Consider the following 19,092-nt stretch of genomic DNA (forward strand, 5'->3'; position numbering starts at 1 on the left):
GTTTACATGTTGTCAACAATCTAAGCCAACCCCGTCTGTTTTGCCCCATTGTTGCGCAGGAGTCGGTTGTGTTGCTCAACAACCAACCTGTCTATAATACAGGAGACGGCATTCCAAAGCAAACAGATGACAGGTGTGATGAATGGTGTAGACTGTGTGTTGACAGGCCAGTGCACTGCTGTGGATGGATGACAGGTGTGATGAATGGTGTAGACTGTGTGTTGACAGGCCAGTGCACTGCAGTGGATGGATGACAGGTGTGATGAATGGTGTAGACTGTGTGTTGACAGGCCAGTGCACTGCTGTGGATGGATGACAGGTGTGATGAATGGTGTAGACTGTGTGTTGACAGGCCAGTGCACTGCAGTGGATGGATGACAGGTGTGATGAATGGTGTAGACTGTGTGTTGACAGGCCAGTGCACTGCAGTGGATGGATGACAGGTGTGATGAATGGTGTAGACTGTGTGTTGACAGGCCAGTGCACTGCTGTGGATGGATGACAGGTGTGATGAATGGTGTAGACTGTGTGTTGACAGGCCAGTGCACTGCAGTGGATGGATGACAGGTGTGATGAATGGTGTAGACTGTGTGTTGACAGGCCAGTGCACTGCTGTGGATGGATGACAGGTGTGATGAATGGTGTAGACTGTGTGTTGACAGGCCAGTGCACTGCAGTGGATGGATGACAGGTGTGATGAATGGTGTAGACTGTGTGTTGACAGGCCAGTGCACTGCTGTGGATGGATGACAGGTGTGATGAATGGTGTAGACTGTGTGTTGACAGGCCAGTGCACTGCAGTGGATGGATGACAGGTGTGATGAATGGTGTAGACTGTGTGTTGACAGGCCAGTGCACTGCTGTGGATGGATGACAGGTGTGATGAATGGTGTAGACTGTGTGTTGACAGGCCAGTGCACTGCAGTGGATGGATGACAGGTGTGATGAATGGTGTAGACTGTGTGTTGACAGGCCAGTGCACTGCAGTGGATGGATGACAGGTGTGATGAATGGTGTAGACTGTGTGTTGACAGGCCAGTGCACTGCAGTGGATGGATGACAGGTGTGATGAATGGTGTAGACTGTGTGTTGACAGGCCAGTGCACTGCTGTGGATGGATGACAGGGGCTGTGAGAACACTGGTCACTGTCACATTCACAAACAGTCATAACACCACCACCAGACTGCTCTTTGAATTCTGGAAGCATCTGCATCCTATACAGTAAAGACCATTACTAATCTGTGTCCAATGTAATTCTATCACTATTTAATTTCATAACCAATTTCAATTAGTAATATAACTTTTGCAAGAGTGTTTCGATTTCAAAGTATTATGCTCATTCCTGTGGTTTGAATTATACTTTGATATCACACCCATGTCTTACAACAACAACATTCAATCATTCAACTTGTTTAAGTGTTTAAAACGTAAAAACAGACGAGTTGAAAGTGGGAGCACTACCACAGGTGATTGTGGCCCGTATCCAGAATATGTGACAACCAATCATATATTTGCAAGTGACAGAGGTCGAACAGAACATGGCGCTCTATCATCCATCTGAAACGTGTTAACATTCCCTATGATCTGTCAGCCATCACAGCATTGTAGGAAAGACAAAGGATCCCACGTGGGTTACGAGCTTTTTCCTGAACACACCGATTCTGCATGTTTTTTTTCTGTTGCTAATTAAGAATAAAATGGTTTCAAGTTTCAGGGGGTTCGATGTAGCAGTTACTGATGTTTGTCCCCCATGTGTCACGACTTCCACCGAAGGTGGCTCCTCTCCCTGTTTGGGCGGCGCTCGGCGGTCCTAGTAGTTGATTTCGGTGGGTTTATTTACCTCCGCTGCCTGCTAGTCTTTGTGCGGGATTGTTTTCTGTAGTTGCTTTGTTAGGGGTGCGTATCTGCACCACAGGGTTTTGTTTCACGCGGCAGTTGTACCGTTTTTGGGATGTGTTTAGGAGTAGAGGTTTCTCCTCCATGTGTGACGTTTATTTCCCTGTGTGGCGACCTCGTTTGGGCGTATTCCCCCTCATGTTGTGTTTGAGTTGGGACTTCTAATAAACTATTGTGCCACTGGGACTTCCTTGCTCTCATGCTCCTGATTCCTGCGCCTCCCTCCTTCAAGGAGGCATGTAACACCATGAGACACCATAGGAACAAAGCCAGCATCACTTGCTCAAAATATTCAGAATCTAAGATGACTCAAGGAATCTGTATTTCATTTTGATGTATTTGCCAAGGAGGTTTTAGTATTTCTCAAGTAAAGAAATGCGCCACATGCTGTCTGACAGTATGTAAACAAAGTCCAATCTGCTGTGCTGCTGGGCAGGTCTGTCTCACTGTCAGTGTGTTCTGCTGTACGACTGGAGAGCACATTCACCTCAGCTGTTTATCCCATGTTAGTGGGCAAGTGGGCATTGTCGAATTCAAAACCCAACCCTCAAATAAGTCATGACGAACTCTTTTACTCAAATCTCAAGAAACTCTGTTCTGGAAGATACTGACTTTACGACCAAAATTAACCTACTTGCACTTTTTTTGGTCAATTTTAGCACTGGAATAAATGCTTCGGACTGATTTCAATCTCATATGCCGTTTTCAACGAGAGAAGTTAGTTCTCGAGTTCAGTTCTTCTTTAAGATTCTCTGTGATGTGGCCGTCCTCTCTCACTTCTCCCTCCATTAGCTATGCCCCCTCTCCTCCACAGCCATCCCATAATGCCCCTCAGCATCTCATCTGTCCCTGGGCTCAACACTCTATTGTTGCCATGTCACCCAATAGCAGGAAATGAACGTTAAACAGCAGAGTGGTGCAGATCAGCCAATATACGGACTAAAGTGTTTCATTAAGATGTCAGGGAGGACCTTCCATTAGCTGATCAACCTTTGACATGCTGTTTCAGAGGCGGAGACAGGTAGGAGATATTACTACGTAGGTCTGCACAGAAAAGACTCAGCTGAAAGAATAGAAATATCAAGACATCCGAGATTGGAGATATAGCTGATCAGTGTACATGAACAGGTCTGAACCAGAGGAGGCTGGTGGGAGGAGATTCTAAAGGATGGGCTCATTGTAATGGAATAAATAGAATGGTTTCAAACACATCAAACATATGGAAACCACAGGTTTGACTCTGTTCCATCTATTCCATTCCAGCCATTATAATGAGACCATTCTCCTATAGCTCCTCCCTCTGGCCTCCTGTAGCCTGAATCCATGATGTTTGGTTTTACCTCCTGACTGTACAGTCTGCATCTCTCTTCTATCATAGTCTCACCAAGCTCACCTTCTGTCTAATCTCTTCCTCCATCTTAACTGGAGACCCCAGCTCTGCCACCTGTTTCACCCCTTCACTGGCGAAGCCCCTATACTCCCACAGGACGTAGCTCCTGGAGTGGGATGCCCCGATGAGGGCTGACCAATGATTGGCACGTCCTGTATAGGTGGGGAAACAAAGAGACAATTTGACAAAGAAATAAAGTGTGTGTGTGTGTGTGTGTGTGTGTGTGTGTGTGTGTGTGTGTGTGTGTGTGTGTGTGTGTGTGTGTGTGTGTGTGCGTGCGTGCGTGCCAGCGTGCGTGCGTAAGTGCCAGCGTGTGTAGAGGCTGACAGATCACTCCTGCCTTTGACTGTGCATGTGGCTGGAAGGTCATTGTTAGTTACAATGTGAGGCCTGCACTACCATTGCTGGAGCCCTCGTCATTACTGAGAGAGTTGAGGCTGGAATAGACCCTGTCACACCACATATATATGTGTACAGTCAGGTCAGTCAGGTCCAAAATGATTAGCATCCTTGATAAAAATCAGCAAAAAAGACTGTATAAAAAAAATTATACAATACTGAGCTATATTGTATGCTTAACATTTAAAAAGAGAGAAATACATTTTGTAAAAACAAGTAAAAACAAATAATTAAGATCCCTAAGACTAAGATCCCTCCCTCCCAATGTGTTTTTCAATCTCATAAAACATTTAGGAAAAAGGCTCAGTGCCCTTCACGTCGCAAGGTGAGATATTGAAGGGTATAGAAAACAGAGGTGGCAATAATTTTGACTCAATCTTTTAGAAGAAAAAAAAATAGTGGTTAATTTTTTTTTGGTGAGCAATTGTATTAGTATTACATTGTTTTTGCATAGCTCAGTATTTGTATTATTTTATACAGTCTTTTTGCTCATCTTTATCAAGGGTGTCATGACTCCCGCCAAAGTCGGCTCCTCTCCTTGTTCGGCTGGCGCTCGGCGGTCGACGTCACCGGTCTTCTAGCCATCGCCGCTCCACCTTTCATTTTCCATTTGTTTTGTCTTGTTTTTCCGCACACCTGTTTAATGTCCCCTCATCACTCTACTTGTATATTATCCTCTGTTCCCCCCATGTCTGTGTGTGTAATTGCTCGTTACATGTCATGTGTGACACTTCATGCTGGTTTCTCGCCGGGTCTTGTTTGGAACCAGTGGTATTATATGCTGTACATTATTTGTGTGACGAGTGTGCTATTCGCTTTTGCCTTTGGTGGGAGTGTCGTTTTCGCTATAGTCGGCGTCCGACTGTTTTCCTTCTGCCTTTCACGCCCTGGCCTTAGTTATCTTTGTTTTCTTTATTATTTTGGTTAGGCCAGGGTGTGACATGGGTGATTTATGTGTTTTGTCTTGTCTAGGGATTTTTGTAGATTTATGTTGTTGTGTTCAGTTTAGGTGTCTAGGTAAGTCTATGGTTGCCTAGATTGGTTCTCAATCAGAGGCACGTGTTTATTGTTGTCTCTGATTGGGAACCATATTTAGGCAGCCATATTCTTTGGGTATTTTGTGGGTGATTGTTTCCTGTCTTTGTGTTTTATGCTCCAGTTAGGACTGTTACGGTTTTCCCGTTTATTGTTTTGTAGTTTGTTCATGTTTGAGTTTTCTTATTAAAGAACCACGCTGCGTTTTGGTCCGCCTCTCCTTCACAGGAAGAAAGCCGTGACACTGCCAAATAAAGTGTGCCTGTTCACTCGTCTCTGCTCTCCTGCACCTGACTCCAGTTCACCAGTTGCACACACTCTTGACCAAGGGTGCCAATAATTTTGGACGTGACTGTACGGTACTGTATATATATAACTCTATCAAAAGACAATTGAAGCTTGGTACTATGGTCCCTCAGCACTCTCCTCAGAAATCCTTCAATGTAATTACGTTACTATTTGTGAAAGATTCTATATACCGCTGGAGGGAAAGGCAAACTATACAGTTACAGTGCCTTGCGAAAGTATTCGGCCCCCTTGAACTTTGCGACCTTTTGCCACATTTCAGGCTTCAAACATAAAGATATAAAACTGTATTTTTTTGTGAAGAATCAACAACAAGTGGGACACAATCATGAAGTGGAACGACATTTATTGGATATTTCAAACTTTTTTAACAAATCAAAAACTGAAAAATTGGGCGTGCAAAATTATTCAGCCCCTTTACTTTCAGTGCAGCAAACTCTCTCCAGAAGTTCAGTGAGGATCTCTGAATGATCCAATGTTGACCTAAATGACTAATGATGATAAATACAATCCACCTGTGTGTAATCAAGTCTCCGTATAAATGCACCTGCACTGTGATAGTCTCAGAGGTCCGTTAAAAGCGCAGAGAGCATCATGAAGAACAAGGAACACACCAGGCAGGTCCGAGATACTGTTGTGAAGAAGTTTAAAGCCGGATTTGGATACAAAAAGATTTCCCAAGCTTTAAACATCCCAAGGAGCACTGTGCAAGCGATAATATTGAAATGGAAGGAGTATCAGACCACTGCAAATCTACCAAGACCTGGCCGTCCCTTTAAACTTTCAGCTCATACAAGGAGAAGACTGATCAGAGATGCAGCCAAGAGGCCCATGATCACTCTGGATGAACTGCAGAGATCTACAGCTGAGGTGCTAGACTCTGTCCATAGGACAACAATCAGTCGTATATTGCACAAATCTGGCCTTTATGGAAGAGTGGCAAGAAGAAAGCCATTTCTTAAAGATATCCATAAAAAGTGTTGTTTAAAGTTTGCCACAAGCCATCTGGGAGACACACCAAACATGTGGAAGAAGGTGCTCTGGTCAGATGAAACCAAAATTGAACTTTTTGGCAACAATGCAAAACGTTATGTTTGGCGTAAAAGCAACACAGCTGAACACACCATCCCCACTGTCAAACATGGTGGTGGCAGCATCATGGTTTGGGCCTGCTTTTCTTCAGCAGGGACAGGGAAGATGGTTAAAATTGATGGGAAGATGGATGAAGCCAAATACAGGACCATTCTGGAAGAAAACCCGATGGAGTCTGCAAAAGACCTGAGACTGGGACGGAGATTTGTCTTCCAACAAGACAATGATCCAAAACATAAAGCAAAATCTACAATGGAATGGTTCAAAAATAAACATATCCAGGTGTTAGAATGGCCAAGTCAAAGTCCAGACCTGAATCCAATCGAGAATCTGTGGAAAGAACTGAAAACTGCTGTTCACAAATGCTCTCCATCCAACCTCACTGAGCTCGAGCTGTTTTGCAAGGAGGAATGGGAAAATATTTCAGTCTCTCGATGTGCAAAACTGATAGAGACATACCCCAAGCGACTTACAGCTGTAATCGCAGCAAAAGGTGGCGCTACAAAGTATTAACTTAAGGGGGCTGAATAATTTAGCACGCCCAATTTTTCAGTTTTTGATTTGTTAAAAAAGTTTGAAATATCCAATAAATGTCGTTCCACTTCATGATTGTGTCCCACTTGGTGTTGATTCTTCACAAAAAAATACAGTTTTATATCTTTATGTTTGAAGCCTGAAATGTGGCAAAAGGTCGCAAAGATCAAGGGGGCCGAATACTTTCGCAAGGCACTGTAATCTGTTTAAACCCATCAGGCCCATAGCGAAGCCCTGTGATGTGCTATAATGTACCAAAACCTGTTTTCTTATTTCCTGCCAAAACAGCCTCTTCCTGTCTCAAATTATTTATAGAGATTCCTTTCGTAAGCTGTGACTACATAACGCTGACTGCAAGGAATACGTAGGGTCTGTGGTTCAGATCATCAGCTCCAAGAAGTCACAGTGTCATAACAGCTTTGATACTGTTTTACTGACCTACGTTGACTGAACATTCTTCGTTTAAATCCCAACAAAACACAAAGAATTTGAGAGGAATCCTCTAAACCACAGTGTGCTGCTTTAGGACATGCAGTATGTCTTGTGTGGCTCAGTTGGTAGAGCGTTGCCCTTGCAATGCCGGAACTGTGGGTTTCATTTACCACGGGGGACCAGTATAAAAAATGTATGCACTCACTACTGTGAGTCGCTCTGGATAAGAGTATCTGCTAAAATATAAGCATGTTACTCGAGTCAACAGACTGTCTAAATATGTCCAGGGTAAAATGTCACCTTCTTGTGTTTCTTCCCCAACCACAATGTCTTGCTTCATTACTGTAATGCAGATCCTTTCACACTCCATAGAAAACGGACAGAGGAGCAACAGGTGGGAGGTTGTACAGTCATGTGGGGGTGTAGATATACTGTGTGACCCCAGTGAGGGACTTACTGGGGTAGTCTTTAGGGTGAATCTTCTCCGACCAGTTCCCAAAGAAGGTGACTCTGTACTTGGCCGTCCCACAGGCACAGCATTCCAGAGGGGGCTTTTCTGTGGTCTCTCCAAACACAGCCTCTGAAAGGCACACACATACACATGCACACACACACGCACAAAGAATGGATAACAATGGTGATGTTGCTTGGTCTAATAGAATAGTTGAAGAATATGACTCCATACAGAATGTCCATTATAATCTATGGTAACAGATCATATAAAAGGGCTGTTCTGTGAGAAGTAACATTGGTATAGGACAGATATGCTGTACCTTTCTCACACAATCTGACGGTGAGGGAGCCTTCATCCTGGAAGTATATGATCCTCTTCTGCACAATGCTGGCTCTGCAGAGGAGGAGGAACAGCAGTCCTTTTATTCACTGACAGCACAACAAAAATACAGCACACAACGTCTAGGGGCATCCACATACACACACACACACACACTGCCGAGAGCCATAAACTTGTACACGCAACAGAAACTGTGTGCCAATAGCAATGCCCGGCCATTAGAATGCTCCTCTTTTTCTCTCTTGTAGTGCGTAAGGAGTGTCTGTTTCCTCTGAGGAGAGGTGGTAAGACCACCCCGTCAGAGACCACCCCGTCAGAGACCACCCCAGAGGCACTGCCAGACCTGCTCCCCATCAACCTCTGCAGAATACCAACGTACAGAGAGCCAGGAGTCCAGACTGAGACTGATCCACAGGACAGCCCATCAACACTGTGACAATTATGACTGCACTCTCTAAACCTCATCTCCCAGGGAAGAACATTGGCAATGTATCTGGGGGTTGAAGATAAAATATCAAATGGTGCTGGACTCATCAAACAGCAGGATCTAAGTGACCGGGAGCCAAATAGACAAGGTCCAGCCCAAACTGTTTCCACAGTAGATGGAAACGGAAGCTGTGGATACATCCTCAGCCATGCAGCTGTTCTGAAGCCCACAGTTACATTGTATGGAGCTCAGCAGGGACTTTGTTATAAAGCAACTTGATAATACATTTAATTTATAATTTCACTTTAAAATATGACACAGTAATTGATTAATATTAGACGCATCAAGTTATTAAGGTTCAGATGAGGACAAACTCTGTAAAAAGATCAGTTTAACCCAATGTCAATATCTTAACATTTGTTTTCAGCAATGGGATCCAGTAGCAGTTGGGTAAAATATCCCTGACTAACCCATGACTTGCATGGCTCTCTCCCATGGTTATGTTCTTCACTCCAATGGTTGGGCCAGGCTTCTGTCCAGACCATTAGTTTCAGTGGGAGAGTTTAGGATCCTTTAGTTGTGGTTCCACACCCAGGCACATGGGCCCTGGCTTTGAGCTGGGGCTGCATGTCTCCAGTGCTGCTGCCAGCCTGCAACCTCTGTGTCGCTGAGGAGAGAGGGTGGCTATAGAGAGCAGGAGAGGATGTTGAAAGAGAGCAGGAGAGGATGGCTGTAGAGAGCAGGAGAATATGTTTATAAAGAGCAGGAGAGGATGGATGTAGAGAGCAGGAGAGGATGGCTATAAAGAACAGGAGAGGGTTGCTATAAAGAGCAGGAGAGGATGGCTGTAGAGAGCAGGAGAGGATGGTAAAAAAGAGCAGGAGAGGGTGGCTGTAGAGAGCATGAAAAGATGTTTATAAAGAGCAGGAGAGGATGGATGTAGAGAGCAGGAGAGGATGGCTATAAAGAACAGGAGAGGGTGGCTGTAGAGAGCAGGAGAGGATGGTAAAAAGAGCAGGAGAGGGTGGCTGTAGAGAGCAGGAGAGGATGGCTAGGAAGAGCAGGAGAGGGTGGATATAAAGAGCAGGAGAGGGTGGCTATAGAGAGCAGGAGAGGATGTTTAAAGAGAGCAGGAGAGGGTGGCTATAGAGAGCAGGAGAGGATGTTTCAAGAGAGCTGGAAAGGGTGTTTAAAGAGAGCAGGAGAGGATGGCTATAGAGAGCAGGGAAGGAAGTTTAAAGAGAGCAGGAGAGCATGGCTGTAGAGAGCAGGAGATGATGTTTAAAGAGAGCAGGAAATGATGGCTGTAGAGAGCAGGAGAGGATGTTTAAAGAGAGCAGGAGACGATGGCTGTAGAGAGCAGGAGAGGGTGTTTAAAGAAAGCAGGAGAGGGTGGCTATAGAGAGAAGGGGAGGATGATTAAAGAGAGGAGGAGATGATGTTTAAAGAGAGCAGGAGCGGATGTTTAAAGAGAGCAGGAGAGGATGGCTATAGAGAGCAGGAGAGGATGTTTCAAGAGAGCAGGAAAGGGTGTTTAAAGAGAGCAGGAGAGGATGGCTATAGAGAGCAGGGAAGGAAGTTTAAAGAGAGCAGGAGAGCATGGCTGTAGAGAGCAGGAGATGATGTTTAAAGAGAGCAGGAAATGATGGCTGTAGAGAGCAGGAGAGGATGTTTAAAGAGAGCAGGAGACGATGGCTGTAGAGAGCAGGAGAGGGTGTTTAAAGAAAGCAGGAGAGGATGCTATAGAGAGCAGGGAAGGAAGTTTAAAGAGAGCAGGAGAGCATGGCTGTAGAGAGCGGGAGAGAATGTTTAAAGAGAGCAGGAGAAGGTGTTTATAAAGAGCAGGAGAGGATGGCTGTAGAGAGCAGGAGAGGATGGCTGTAGAGAGCAGGAGAGGATGGCTATATAGAGCAGGAGAGGATGGTTGTAGAGAGCAGGAGAGGATGGCTGTAGAGAGCATGAGAGGATGTTTAAAGAGAGCAGGAGAGGATGGCTGTAGAGAGCAGGAGAAGATGGCTGTAGAGAGCAGGAGAGGATGGCTATAAAGAACAGGAGGGGGTGGTTATAAAGAGAAGGAGAGGATGGCTGTAGAGAGCAGGAGAGGATGTTTATTAAGAGCAGGAGAGGATGGCTGTAGAGAGCAGGAGAGGATGGCTATAAAGAACAGGAGAGGGTGGCAATAAAGAGCAGGATAGGATGGCTGTAGAGAGCAGGAGAGCATGGCTGTAGAGAGCAGGAGAGGATGTTTATAGAGAGCAGGAGAAGATGTTTAAAGAGAGCAGGAGAGGATGTTTAAAGAGAGCAGGAGACGATGGCTGTAGAGAGGAAGAGAGGGAGTTTAAAGAAAGCAGGAGAGGATGGCTATAGAGAGCAGGGGAGGATGTTTAAAGAGAGCAGGAGAGCATGGCTGTAGAGAGCAGGAGAGGATGTTTAAAGAGAGCAGGAGAGGATGGCTGTAGAGAGTGGGAGAGAATGTTTAAAGAGAGCAGGAGAGGATGGCTGTAGAGAGCAGGAGAGGATGTTTAAAGAGAGCAGGAGAGGATGGCTTTAGAGAGCACGAGAGGATGAATCTAGAGCGCAGGAGAGGATGGCTGTAGAGAGCATGAGAGGATGGCTGTAGAGAGCAGGAAAGGATGTTTAAAGAGAGCAGGAGAGGATGGCTGTAGAGAGCAGAAGAGGATGGCTATAAAGAGCAGGAGAGGGTGGCTATAAAGAACAGGAGAGGGTGGCGATAAAGAGCAGGAGAGGATGGCTGTAGAGAGCAGGAGCGGAAGTTTAAAGAGAGCAGGAGAGGCAGGGTGTTGAGAGCAGGAGAGGATGTTTAAAGAGAGCAGGAGATAATGTTTAAAGAGAGCAGGAGAGGATGGCTGTTAAGGGCAGGAGCGGATGTTTAAAGAGAGCAGGAGCAGATGTTTAAAGAGAGCAGGAGAGGATGGCTATAGAGAGCAGGAGAGGATGTTTAAAGAGAGCAGGAGAGGATGGCTGTTGAGAGCAGGAGAGGATGTTTAAAGAGAGCTGGAGAGGTTTGCTGTAGAGAGCAGGAGAGGATGTTTAAAGAGAGCAGGAGAGGATGGCTGTAGAGAGCGGGAGAGAATGTTTAAAGAGAGCAGGAGAGCATGGCTGTAGAGAGCAGGAGAGGATGTTTAAAGAGAGCAGGAGAGGCTGGCTGTAGAGAGCAGGAGAGGATGTTTATAAAGAGCAGGAGAGGATGGCTGTAGAGAGCAGGAGAGGATGGCTGTAGAGAGCAGGAGAGGATGGCTATAAAGAACAGGAGGGGGTGGTTATAAAGAGAAGGAGAGGATGGCTGTAGAGAGCAGGAGAGGATGGTTATAAAGAGCAGGAGACGGTGGCTATAAAGAGCAGGAGAGGGTGGCTAAAGATAGCAGGAGAGGATGGCTTTAGAGAGCACGAGAGGATGGCTCTAGAGCGCAGGAGAGGATGGCTGTAGAGAGCATGAGAGGATGGCTGTAGAGAGCAGGAGAGGAAGTTTAAAGAGAGCAGGAGAGGATGGCTGTAGAGAGCAGGAGAGGATGGCTGTAGAGAGCAGGAGAGGATGGTTATAAAGAGCAGGAGAGGATGGCTGTAGAGAGCAGGAGAGCATGGCTGTAGAGAGCAGGAGAAGATGGTAAAAAAGAGCAGGAGAGGGTGGCTGTAGAGAGCAGGAGAGGATGGATGTAGAGAGCAGGAGAGGATGTTTAAAGAGAGCAGGAGAGGATGGCTGTAGAGAGCAGGAGAGGATGGCTAGGAAGAGCAGGAGAGGGTGGATATAAAGAGCAGGAGATGATGGCTATAAAGAACAGGAGAGGGTGGCAATAGAGAGCAGGAGATGTTGGCTATGAAGAGCAGTAGAGGGTGGATATAGAGAGCAGGAGAGGGTGGATATAAAGAGCAGGAGAGGGTGGCTATAAATAACAGGAGAGGGTGGCTCTAGAGAGCAGGAGAGGGTGGCTATAGGGAGCAGCAGAGGGTGGCTATGGAGAGCAGGAGAGGGTGGCTATAGAGAGCCCGGAGAGGGTGGCTATAGAGAACAGGAGTGGGTGTTTAAAGAGAGCAGGAGAGGATGGCTATAGAGAGCAGGATATGATGTTTAAAGAGAGCAGGAGAGGGTGGCTATAGAGAGCAGGAGAGGCTGGCTATAGAGAGCAGGAGAGGGTGGCTATAGAGAGCAGGATATGGTGTTTAAAGAGAGCAGGAGAGGATGGCTATAGAGAGCAGGAGATTATGTTTAAAGAGAGCAGGAGAGGATGGCTAAAGAGAGCAGGAGAGGATGATTAAAGAGCGCAGGAGAGGATGGCTATAAAGAGCAGGAGAGGATGTTTAAAGAGAGCAGGAGAGGATGGCTGTAGAGAGCAGGAGAGGATGTTTAAAGAGAGCAGGAGGGGATGGCTATAGAGAGCAGGAGAGGATGATTAAAGAGAGCAGGAGAGGATGTTTATAGAGAGCAGGAGAAGATGTTTAAAGAGAGCAGGAGAGGATGTTTAAAGAGAGCAGGAGACGATGGCTGTAGAGGGGAGGAGAGGGAGTTTAAAGAAAGCAGGAGAGGATGGCTATAGAGAGCAGGGGAGGATGTTTAAAGAGAGCAGGAGAGGATGGCTGTAGAGAGTGGGAGAGAATGTTTAAAGAGAGCAGGAGAGGATGGCTGTAGAGAGCAGGAGAGGATGTTTAAAGAGAGCAGGAGAGTATGGTTATAAAGATCAGGAGAGGGTGGCTATAAAGAGCAGGAGAGGGTGGCTATAAGGAGCAGGAGAGGGTGGCTATAAAGAGCAGGAGAGGGTGGCTATAAGGAGCAGGAGAGGGTGGCTATAAAGAGCAGGAGAGGATGGCTGTAGAGAGCAGGAGAGGATGGTTATAAAGAGCAGGAGAGGGTGGCTATAAATAGCAGGAGAGGGTGGCTATAAAGAACAGGAGAGGGTGGCGATAAAGAGCAGGAGAGGATGGCTGTAGAGAGCAGGAGCGGATGTTTAAAGAGAGCAGGAGAGGCAGGCTGTTGAGAGCAGGAGAGGATGTTTAAAGAGAGCAGGAGATAATGTTTAAAGAGAGCAGGAGAGGATGGCTGTTGAGGGCAGGAGCGGATGTTTAAAGAGAGCAGGAGCAGATGTTTAAAGAGAGCAGGAGAGGATGGCTATAGAGAGCAGGAGAGGATGGCTGTTGAGAGCAGGAGAGGATGTTTAAAGAGAGCTGGAGAGGTTTGCTGTAGAGAGCAGGAGAGGATGTTTAAAGAGAGCAGGAGAGGATGGCTGTAGAGAGCGGGAGAGAATGTTTAAAGAGAGCAGGAGAGCATGGCTGTAGAGAGCAGGAGAGGATGTTTAAAGAGAGCAGGAGAGGCTGGCTGTAGAGAGCAGGAGAGGATGTTTATAAAGAGCAGGAGAGGATGGCTGTAGAGAGCAGGAGAGGATGGCTGTAGAGAGCAGGAGAGGATGGCTATAAAGAACAGGAGGGGGTGGTTATAAAGAGAAGGAGAGGATGGCTGTAGAGAGCAGGAGAGGATGGTTATAAAGAGCAGGAGACGGTGGCTATAAAGAGCAGGAGAGGGTGGCTAAAGATAGCAGGAGAGGATGGCTTTAGAGAGCACGAGAGGATGGCTCTAGAGCGCAGGAGAGGATGGCTGTAGAGAGCATGAGAGGATGGCTGTAGAGAGCAGGAGAGGAAGTTTAAAGAGAGCAGGAGAGGATGGCTGTAGAGAGCAGGAGAGGATGGCTGTAGAGAGCAGGAGAGGATGGTTATAAAGAGCAGGAGAGGATGGCTGTAGAGAGCAGGAGAGCATGGCTGTAGAGAGCAGGATAAGATGGTAAAAAAGAGCAGGAGAGGGTGGCTGTAGAGAGCAGGAGAGGATGGATGTAGAGAGCAGGAGAGGATGTTTAAAGAGAGCAGGAGAGGATGGCTGTAGAGAGCAGGAGAGGATGGCTAGGAAGAGCAGGAGAGGGTGGATATAAAGAGCAGGAGATGATGGCTATAAAGAACAGGAGAGGGTGGCAATAGAGAGCAGGAGATGTTGGCTATGAAGAGCAGTAGAGGGTGGATATAGAGAGCAGGAGAGGGTGGATATAAAGAGCAGGAGAGGGTGGCTATAAATAACAGGAGAGGGTGGCTCTAGAGAGCAGGAGAGGGTGGCTATAGGGAGCAGCAGAGGGTGGCTATGGAGAGCAGGAGAGGGTGGCTATAGAGAGCCCGGAGAGGGTGGCTATAGAGAACAGGAGTGGGTGTTTAAAGAGAGCAGGAGAGGATGGCTATAGAGAGCAGGATATGATGTTTAAAGAGAGCAGGAGAGGGTGGCTATAGAGAGCAGGAGAGGCTGGCTATAGAGAGCAGGAGAGGGTGGCTATAGAGAGCAGGATATGGTGTTTAAAGAGAGCAGGAGAGGATGGCTATAGAGAGCAGGAGATTATGTTTAAAGAGAGCAGGAGAGGATGGCTAAAGAGAGCAGGAGAGGATGATTAAAGAGCGCAGGAGAGGATGGCTATAAAGAGCAGGAGAGGATGTTTAAAGAGAGCAGGAGAGGATGGCTGTAGAGAGCAGGAGAGGATGTTTAAAGAGAGCAGGAGGGGATGGCTATAGAGAGCAGGAGAGGATGATTAAAGAGAGCAGGAGAGGATGTTTATAGAGAGCAGGAGAAGATGTTTAAAGAGAGCAGGAGAGGATGTTTAAAGAGAGCAGGAGACGATGGCTGTAGAGGGGAGGAGAGGGAGTTTAAAGAAAGCAGGAGAGGATGGCTATAGAGAGCAGGGGAGGATGTTTAAAGAGAGCAGGAGAGGATGGCTGTAGAGAGTGGGAGAGAATGTTTAAAGAGAGCAGGAGAGGATGGCTGTAGAGAGCAGGAGAGGATGTTTAAAGAGAGCAGGAGAGTATGGTTATAAAGATCAGGAGAGGGTGGCTATAAAGAGCAGGAGAGGGTGGCTATAAGGAGCAGGAGAGGGTGGCTATAAAGAGCAGGAGAGGATGGCTGTAGAGAGCAGGAGAGGATGGTTATAAAGAGCAGGAGAGGGTGGCTATAAAGAGCAGGAGAGGGTGGCTATAAAGAACAGGAGAGGGTGGCGATAAAGAGCAGGAGAGGATGGCTGTAGAGAGCAGGAGCGGATGTTTAAAGAGAGCAGGAGAGGCAGGCTGTTGAGAGCAGGAGAGGATGTTTAAAGAGAGCAGGAGATAATGTTTAAAGAGAGCAGGAGAGGATGGCTGTTGAGGGCAGGAGCGGATGTTTAAAGAGAGCAGGAGCAGATGTTTAAAGAGAGCAGGAGAGGATGGCTATAGAGAGCAGGAGAGGATGGCTGTTGAGAGCAGGAGAGGATGTTTAAAGAGAGCTGGAGAGGTTTGCTGTAGAGAGCAGGAGAGGATGTTTAAAGAGAGCAGGAGAGGATGGCTGTAGAGAGCGGGAGAGAATGTTTAAAGAGAGCAGGAGAGCATGGCTGTAGAGAGCAGGAGAGGATGTTTAAAGAGAGCAGGAGAGGCTGGCTGTAGAGAGCAGGAGAGGATGTTTATAAAGAGCAGGAGAGGATGGCTGTAGAGAGCAGGAGAGGATGGCTGTAGAGAGCAGGAGAGGATGGCTATAAAGAACAGGAGGGGGTGGTTATAAAGAGAAGGAGAGGATGGCTGTAGAGAGCAGGAGAGGATGGTTATAAAGAGCAGGAGACGGTGGCTATAAAGAGCAGGAGAGGGTGGCTAAAGATAGCAGGAGAGGATGGCTTTAGAGAGCACGAGAGGATGGCTCTAGAGCGCAGGAGAGGATGGCTGTAGAGAGCATGAGAGGATGGCTGTAGAGAGCAGGAGAGGAAGTTTAAAGAGAGCAGGAGAGGATGGCTGTAGAGAGCAGGAGAGGATGGCTGTAGAGAGCAGGAGAGGATGGTTATAAAGAGCAGGAGAGGATGGCTGTAGAGAGCAGGAGAGGATGGTTATAAAGAGCAGGAGACAGTGGCTATAAAAAACAGGAGAGGTTGGCTATAAAGAGCAGGAGAGGATGGATGTAGAGAGTAGGAGAGGATGGCTGTAGAGAGCAGGAGAGGATTGCTGTAGAGAGCAGGAGAGGATGTTTAAAGAGAGCAGGAGAGGATGGCTGTAGAGCGCAGGAGAGGATGGCTAGGAAGAGCAGGATAGGGTGGATATAAAGAGCAGGAGATGATGGCTACAAAGAGCAGGAGAGAGATGTTTAAAGAGAGCAGGAGATGATGGCTGTAGAGAGCAGAAGAATATGTTTAAATAGATCAGGAGAGGATGGCTGAAGAGAGCAGGAGAGGGTGGCTATAGAGAGAAGGAGAGGGTGCCTATAGAGATCAGGAGAGGGTGGCTATAGAGAGTCGGAGAGGGTGGCTATAGAGAGCAGGAGAGGGTGGCAATAGAGAGTAGGAGAGGATGGCTATAGAGAGTAGGAGAGGGTGGATATAGAGAGCAGGAGAGGGTGGCTATAGAGAGCAGGAGAGGGTGGCTATTGAGAGCAGGAGAGGATGTTTAAAGAGAGCAGGAGAGGATGGCTGTAGAGAGCAGAAAAAGATGTTTAAATAGAGCAGGAGAGGATGGCTGAAGAGAGCAGGAGAGGGTGGCTATAGAGAGCAGGAGAGGGTGGCAATAGAGAGCAGGAGAGGGTGGTAAAGAGAGCAGGAGAGGGTGGCTATAGAGAGCAGGAGAGGGTGGCTATAGAGAACAGGAGTGGGTGGCTGTAGAGAGCAGGAGAGGGTGGCAATAGAGAACAGGAGTGGGTGGCTGTAGAGAGCAGGAGAGGGTTGCTATAGAGAGCAGGAGAGGGAGGCTATAGAGAGCATGAGAGGGTGGCTATAGAGAGCCCAGAGAGGGTGGCTATAGAGAACAGGAGTGGGTGGCTGTAGAGAGCAGGAGAGGGTTGCTATCGAGAGCAGGAGAGGGTGGCTATAGAGAGCAGGAGAGGGTGGCAATAGAGAGCAGGAGAGGGTGGCTATAGAGAGCATGAGAGGGTGGCTATTGAGAGCAGGAGAGGGTGGCTATAGAGAGCAGGAGATGGTGGCTATAGAGAGCATGAGAGGGTGGCTATAGAGAGCAGGAGAGGGTGGCTATAGAGAGCAGGGGAGGGTGGCTATAGAGAGCAGGAGAGGGTGGCTATAGAGAGCATGATAGGGTTGCTATAGAGAGCAGGAGAGGGTGGCTATAGAGAGCAGGAGAGGGTGGCTATAGAGAACAGGAGTGGGTGGCTGTAGAGAGCAGGAGAGGGTTGCTTTAGAGAGCAGGAGAGGGTGGCTATAGAGAGCAGGAGAGGGTGGCAATAGAGAGCAGGAGAGGGAGGCTATAGAGAGCATGAGAGGGTGGCTATAGAGAGCCTGGAGAGGGTGGCTATAGAAAACAGGAGTGGGTGGCTGTAGAGAGCAGGAGAGGGTTGCTATAGAGAGCAGGAGAAGGTGGCTATAGAGAGCAGGAGAGGGTGGCAATAGAGAGCAGGAGAGGATGGCTATAGAGAGCAGGAGAGGGTGGCTATTGAGAGCATGAGAGGGTGGCTATAGAGAGCAGGAGAGGGTGGCTATAGAGAGCAGGAGAGGGTTGCTATAGAGAGCAGGAGAGGGTGGCTATAGAGAGCCCGGAGAGGGTGGCAATAGAGAGCAGGAGAGGGTGGCTATAGAGAGCAGGGGAGGGTGGCTATAGAGAGCAGGAGAGGGTGGCTATAGAGAGCATGAGAGGGTGGCTATAGAGAGCATGAGAGGGTGGCTATAGAGCACAGGAGAGGATGGCTATAGAGCACAGGAGAGGGTGGCTATAGAGCACAGGAGAGGATGGCTATAGAGCACAGGAGAGGATGGCTATAGAGCACAGGAGAGGATGGCTATGGAGAGCAGGAGAGGATCGCTATAGAGCACAGGAGAGGATGGCTATAGGGCATAGGAGAGGATGGCTATAGAGCACAGGAGAGGATGGCTATGGAGAGCAGGAGAGGATGGCTATAGAGCACAGGAGAGGATGGCTATAGAGCACAGGAGAGGCTGGCTATAGAGCACAGGAGATGATGGCTATGGAGAGCAGGAGAGGATGGCTATAGAGCACAGGAGAGGATGGCTATAGAGCACAGGAGAGGATGGCTATAGAGCACAGGAGAGGATGGCTATAGAGCACAGGAGAGGATGGCTATGAAAAGCAGGAGAGGATGGCTATAGAGCACAGGAGAGGATGGCTATAGAGCATAAGAGATGATGGCTATGGAGAGCAGGAGAGGATGGCTATAGAGCACAGGAGAGGATGGCTATGGAGAGCAGGAGAGGATGGCAATAGAGAGCAGGAGAGGGTGGCTAGAGAGAGTAGGAGGGGGTGTCTATAGAGAGCAAGGGTTGGTGGCTATAGAGAGCATGAGAGGGTGGCTATAGAGAGTAGGAGGGGGTGGCTATAGAGAGCAAGGGTTGGTGGCTATAGAGAGCATGAGAGGGTGGCTATAGAGAACAGGAGTGGGTGGCTGTAGAGAGCAGGAGAGAGTGGCTATAGAGAACAGGAGTGGGTGGCTGTAGAGAGCAGGAGAGGGTTGCTATAGAGAGCAGGAGATGGTGGCTATAGAGAGCAGGAGAGGGTGGCTATAGAGAGCCCGGAGAGGGTGGCTATAGAGAACAGGAGTGGGTGGCTGTAGAGAGCAGGAGAGGGTTGCTATAGAGAGCAGGAGAGGATGGCTATAGAGAGCAGAAGAGGGTGACAATAGAGAGCAGGAGAGGGAAGCTATAGAGAGCATGAGAGGGTGGCTATAGAGAGCCCGGAGAGGGTGGCTATAGAGAACAGGAGTGGGTGGCTGTAGAGAGCAGGAGAGGGTTGCTATAGAGAGCAGGAGAGGGTGGCAATAGAGAGCAGGAGAGGGTGGC

General features: G+C 47.8%; 1 protein-coding gene across 1 annotated transcript in view; it reads right to left on the reverse strand.

Annotated features, from left to right (window-relative positions):
- Positions 1–19,092, reverse strand: part of LOC139374744 (spondin-1-like) — a 135,812-nt gene that overhangs the window by 63,317 nt on the left and 53,403 nt on the right. The window contains exons 4-6 of the mRNA XM_071115873.1: positions 7,859–7,932; positions 7,543–7,665; positions 3,291–3,439 (exon numbers count right to left, since the gene is read on the reverse strand). Coding sequence (XP_070971974.1) covers positions 3,291–3,439; positions 7,543–7,665; positions 7,859–7,932 — 346 coding nt within the window. The remainder of the gene's footprint in view (positions 1–3,290; positions 3,440–7,542; positions 7,666–7,858; positions 7,933–19,092) is intronic.

The sequence above is a fragment of the Oncorhynchus clarkii genome, chromosome 2 (genome assembly GCF_045791955.1).
Source record: "Oncorhynchus clarkii lewisi isolate Uvic-CL-2024 chromosome 2, UVic_Ocla_1.0, whole genome shotgun sequence".
NCBI classification, from domain to species: Eukaryota; Metazoa; Chordata; class Actinopteri; order Salmoniformes; family Salmonidae; genus Oncorhynchus; species Oncorhynchus clarkii.